This window comes from Nematolebias whitei, chromosome 12 (assembly GCF_014905685.2).
Source record: "Nematolebias whitei isolate Nwh7 chromosome 12, NemWhi1, whole genome shotgun sequence".
In the NCBI taxonomy this organism is placed as follows: domain Eukaryota; kingdom Metazoa; phylum Chordata; class Actinopteri; order Cyprinodontiformes; family Rivulidae; genus Nematolebias; species Nematolebias whitei.
Genome location: NC_056509.1, coordinates 26,202,696 through 26,208,371, shown reverse-complemented (window position 1 = coordinate 26,208,371; position 5,676 = coordinate 26,202,696). Strand labels below are relative to the sequence as shown.

General features: G+C 47.4%; 1 protein-coding gene across 2 annotated transcripts in view; it reads left to right on the top strand.

Moving 5' to 3' along the window:
• The first annotated feature begins 246 nt into the window (after positions 1-246).
• naa30 (N-alpha-acetyltransferase 30, NatC catalytic subunit) overlaps positions 247-5,676 on the top strand; it is a 22,798-nt gene continuing 17,368 nt past the window's right edge. Inside the window, exons 1-4 of one of the 2 annotated variants that reach the window (XM_037685770.1) lie at positions 247-1,231; positions 1,693-1,816; positions 2,054-2,109; positions 4,729-5,075. In XM_037685770.1, coding sequence (XP_037541698.1) covers positions 431-1,231; positions 1,693-1,816; positions 2,054-2,109; positions 4,729-4,866 — 1,119 coding nt within the window. In that variant the 5' untranslated portion in view covers positions 247-430 and the 3' untranslated portion in view covers positions 4,867-5,075. Of the gene's footprint in view, positions 1,232-1,692; positions 1,817-2,053; positions 2,110-4,728; positions 5,076-5,676 lie in introns of those variants that run through there. The other variant, XM_037685772.1, reaches the window with a different exon arrangement.

Genomic DNA, 5,676 nt, shown 5'->3' with positions numbered 1-5,676 from the left:
GAAGCCACCGGGAGTCAGCAAGACGGCCTGCGAGTGTCAGTTAATATATTTTTGCTATAAAAGTTGTATCCGTGAATTTAAAAAACGGAACAGGTAAATCTGTTTTATAGTAAAATGTTACTAATTATATACAATTAAATAAAAATAAAAAAAAGTCCTACGTACGTTGTCATGGCGATACACGTCTGTGTCGTAAAGTGTCTTTTTGTGTTGCAACCGCATTAGCTGCGACAGCGTTTTGCGGCAGCAGGGAAATCGAGGAGAAAGCAGCGACAAACGTCGCCAGCGGATACGTTACGGCCTCAAAAGTCCTCGGATATTGACAATATTCGGCCAGCCTCCCTATATATAGGTTGTATAACATTTCGCTTTGTTGATGAAATCGTGTTCAGCGTTTCACCAGCGTGAACCTCCACTTTAATGCAGTGGAATGGCCACAGTGCCGCCTGGGCCTGGTAACGCACTGCCTTCATCCCTGGTTGAAATTTCTCCTTTCCCCGGGGCAGGGTGCGTGGAGGCGGCGGTGGAAGACGGAGAGCCTACCCGCCACGGGGAGGACTGTGCTCCAGCCGGTACGGGTATAAAGTCACCGCCGGTAAACGAGGTCAAAAGGTCGGTCAAGAAGAAGCGGAAAAACATGCTAGCTCAAGCTAGCCCGGCGGCGCTGCACTTGAAAATGCAAGCCCGAGAGCAGCAGCAGCTGAACGGCTTAGCCAGCCCCTCAGAGGAGCCCGACAGCCACCAGCAGGAAGGAAGCCGGCCTGACAGTCTCAGATCGCCCGTGGACAACAACTGTGACAGCGGCAGCGAGGGCACCGCGGCCGCTAGAAACCGCACGGAGCGCTGCCAACACGAAGGCCCCTTCTCCAAAAACGGCAGTCACTCTCCTCTCCGGAGCAGCAGCAGCGTGAACGGCATGCCGGGCTCAACGAGGACTGACGACGGGGAGAAACCGCTCGACCACACGCGGAGGCCGCCGAGCGACGAGCCGCCGGACGGAGATGCGAGTCCGGCAGAAGCGCAGCCTCCGGCCGCGGAGCTGGCCCGGCTCGACCTGAGCTGCTCTCCGGGCCGGGCTGAAGGAGACAGCCACGGCATCCGCTATGTCCGATACGAGTCCGAGCTGCAGATGCCCTGGATCATGAGATTGATCACCAAGGACTTGTCCGAGCCTTATTCAATTTACACGTACAGGTACTTCATTCATAACTGGCCGCAGCTGTGCTTTCTGGTGAGTAAACTCCGACACTGAAATCAAACCCCAACCTGGTAGCCTCAGTCAGTATGAACTCCAGTTGTGTTTTTGGGCTGGGTGTGGTTCTGTATAATTCCTGTAGGTAGGCACACAGGTTTGGCTCAGAGACTCATTCAAGTGTCCCAAATCCTTACTTGTTGCAATTCCACCTGACATTATTCTCACTTTATTTGATCTGTACTGTTTATTTGTGCTGTGCTGTTGGATTATTAAACCATCAGAGCCACCACAGTTGCATTTTAAGTGTTTTCCTGTTGTAAATATCCCAGTGGCTGTGCAAGGCCACATGAGAGCACTAGAGGAAGGATGACAGAATGAAGGTCAAAGGGCATCTCAGGGAGTCAGCAGATCTGACAGGATGTCAAGGACTGTTGCTCTGCTTTCTGCGCTTTCCCCCACATGGCACTCTGAGGTTGATTGTGTGTGTCTTGTCACAGGCCATGGTGGAGCAGGAGTGCGTCGGAGCCATCGTATGTAAGCTCGACATGCATAAGAAGATGTTCCGTCGTGGCTACATCGCCATGCTTGCTGTGGACTCAAAGCACAGAAGAAAAAGTATCGGTGAGATCTTCAAGTGTTCAAAAAGTCTCATCCTGTCATGTGGAAGATGTCAAGCCTTTTATTTGAGCTTCTTTGAAACCAAAACCTAATTTGCCAGTTTGCTGGGTAATAATGCATTCTTTGCAAAATGTTGCTTTAATTTTGACTGAAATGACTCTTTTTAACAGGGATCAGGGCAAATAAAATATTAATCTTCTGAAAGTTTTAATTGGCGTCTCTGTGGGTGTTTTGTTTCAGGTACTAATCTGGTGAAAAAGGCCATCTATGCCATGGTGGAGGGGGACTGTGACGAGGTAACTTTAGTGCATCCACGCGTCTGCAAACTGACACTTGCTGTACACGTCGCTTCAGTCCAAATATGTCTAATAAAGTGGGAAAAACATAAAAACGTCGCTTCGCCGTATAAGTCGCATCTGTTATGCGTCACCGCTGACAACCCTGGTGTTGTGCCACAAATGGATTGGTTGCCAAATGGTGGCTGCAGGAGTGTGCACAGGAGGACTTGAACAAGAATTTAACAAGATTAACACTTAAAAACAATTGTTTGTTTGCTCGAAATTATAGTAAAGGTGTGTCTCAGTTGAACTTTTCCTTAATAAATACACTTTGACGGTCAAATCAGCTGCATTTCATCTTTCCTCAAAGTTCTACACACGATACCCCATTATGACAAGGTAAAAAGATTTGAGATTTCTGCACATTTATTAAAAATAGAAAACTAAGTCACATTTATGTAAGTATTCACAGCCTTTTCCATGAAGCTCAAATTGAGCTCAGACACGTCCTGTTCACACTGATCTTCCTTGAGACGTGAGATGTTCTACAGGTTAAATGGAGTCCACCTGTAGTTGATTGGACTTGGTTTGAAAGGCGCACACCTGTCTATAGAAGGTCCCACAGCTGACAGTGCAGCTCACAGCACAAACATCAGGCATGAAGTCCAAGGAACTGTCTGTAGACCTCAGAGACAAGATTGTGTTGAGGCACAAATGTTCTTCTTTGAAGGTCCAATGAGCTCAGTGACCTCCATCATTTGTAAATAGAAGAAGTTTGGAACCACCAGGACTCCTAGAGCTGGCCGTCCATCTAAACTGAGCGATGAGGGGAGAAGGGTCTTAGTCAGGGAGGTGACCAAGAACCTGATGGTCACTTTGTTAGAGCTCCAGTGTTCCTCTGTGGAGAGAGGAGAACCTTCCAGAAGGACAACCATCTCTGCAGCAATCCACCAATCAGGGCTGTATGGTACCAGGTGAAATCCACTCCTTAATAAAAGAAACATGGCAGCACGTCTGGAGTTCCTGAAGGACTCTCAGACCAGGAGAAACAAAGTTCTCTGGTCTGATGAGACAAAAATTGAACTCTTTGGTGTGAATGCCAGGAGTCATGTTTGAAGGAAACCAGGCAGCGCTCATCACCAGGCCAGTAGCATCCCTACAGTGAAGCATGGTGGTGGCAGCATCATGCTATGGGGATGTTTTTCAGCAGCAGGAACTACAGATCAGTCAGGATAGAGGGAAAGATGAACGCAGTGATGAAGAGACATTCTGGATGAAAACCTGCTCCAGAGAGCTCTGGACCTCAGACTGGGGAGGCGGTTCATTTTTCAGCAGGATAACGACACAAAGCACACGGCCAAGATCTCAAAGGAGTCATGACCACTCTGTGAAGGTGCTGGAGGGACCAAGATCTCAAAGGAGTCAGGACCACTCTGTGAAGGTGCTGGAGGGACCAAGATCTCAAAGGAGTCAGGACCACTCTGTGAAGGTGCTGGAGGGACCAAGCCAGAGTCCAGACTTGAATCTGATTGAACATCTCTGGAGATCTCTGAAAATGACCGTGCACAGACGTCTCCCGTCCAACCTGATGGAGCTTGAGAAGTACTGCAAAGAAGAATGGGACAAAGTGTCTAAAGACAGGTGTGCTCAGCTTGAAGCATCTTATTCAAAAAGACTTGAGGCCGTTCCTGCTGCCAGAGCTGGATCAACAATTAAGAAAAGGCTGTGAATACTTGAGTAAATGTGATTTATTAGTTTTCTATTTTGACTAAATTTGCAAAAATCTCAAATCTTTTTTCACATTGACATCATGGAGTATTGTGTGTAGAATTTAATACAATTTGTAAAAAGGCTCATGAAACGTAAAATGTGGAAAAAGAGAAGCTCTGAATATTTTCCAGGTGCACGGTGTATATGAAGACTTCTTGTCTCTGTGTCCAAACGACACTTTTATTTTTGACTTGTTGACTAAAGAAGGTAAAGAAAACATTTGAACCCAAATCTGCGTACAGGTGAGGAGCTCACTGACGGGCAGTGTGTTGTTGTTTTGTTGCCCAAGTACATTTTATCAGCCCGGCAACAATTATTAAAAAAAAAAAAGCAAAACAGGTTTTTCCTTCTTACCTAGTTAACTCGCGTTAAAATGATTTATTTCCTAAACGGCCCCAAAGTAAATTTTCTTTCAACAAATTACCAAGTTAACGGCTGAGGTAGCTCGGGGATCGGTGTTTTTGTAATCCCGAGGTTGCGAGTTCGAGCCCAAGTTGCATCAGGGAGGGCATCCGGTGTAAAACACTCAACAAATCTTTCACGCAAGTTCGCTGTCTGTGCCGGCCCCTGAAGAAGGGAGCGGCTGAAGGAAAGATGTCAAACAGATAACCAAATTAGGGACATGTGTACGTTTGGCGCTTGTTTTACCGGATCAATTTCTGACTGCTGCTCTCTGCTTCAGACTTTAACACCACGTTCTTTTGCACAAAACCCATTGACCTTTGACTTGTATTGACGATCACTGAGGGAAAAGCAGGAACATTGCTGTTGATGTTGGCATTTTCTGGTAAAGTAAAGCACGAGTCTGCTAAAACTCAGCCCGCTCACTCGTCTGTGTGTCTGTGTGTCTGTCTCCCACCCCCACAGGTTGTGCTGGAGACTGAGATCACCAACAAATCAGCCCTGAAGCTCTATGAGAACTTGGGTTTTGTCAGAGACAAGCGGCTGTTCAGATACTACCTGAACGGAGTGGACGCGCTGCGGCTCAAACTGTGGCTCCGCTAGAGAGAAGCATGAGGGGACTTGGGGCTGGGGAGGCGGGACTGCAGGTGCTGTTCACCTCTAACACTATGAGCTCTACAGCTATGGTCATTTCGCTCCTAAACACACACACACGCGCAGACACACACGCACACACCTGTGTTCAGATACGAGGAGTGTGCATCGACACAAACGCCCTCTTTTTTTCCCCGACCTCTGAACAACCGCTGCTTATCGGCAAAAACAAATGGACTGAAATAGACCTCTTCTTTTTTTAATTTTTATTACGAGCCCTGACTCGTTCTGTGATGAGGGGGGGTGAGGGAGGACGGTCTTTAGGGTGATCCTCAGCTCAGGAGAGGACCAGGCCACCACATCAAATCATCCTGAACAAAAGCAGACTTCCAGAAAACAGGAAGCAGCAAAACATCAACAAGGAAACTGTTTGAAGTTGTTTTTTACTTTGTGCAGAAGGGGTGGACGCTGTCGTGCGACTGTGTTTGTACCACTTGATTTTTGTCTTTGATTATATGTGGCGTGGTTGTTTCCACTGACAATAAGCAAACTTGTTTGTGTGACTGCTTGGTTTCGCATCGTTCTGTTTTTGGTTCCTGTTCTGTCCGGTGTGTGTGTGTGGTGGGGGGGCAGCTTCGTCCCGGCTGTCGCTCCCATCACCTGCCTCAACCTCCAGGACGGAAGCCTGTGGACACTTCTTTGTTTTCACGTGAGTTCAAGAGGAAGTGTGCATGGATACAGCCCAGCCCTCTCGTTTGATTCAGAGCAGTTCTTTTTAAACAATTCACTCCATTATCCAATCAAATGTCAGGCTTCATC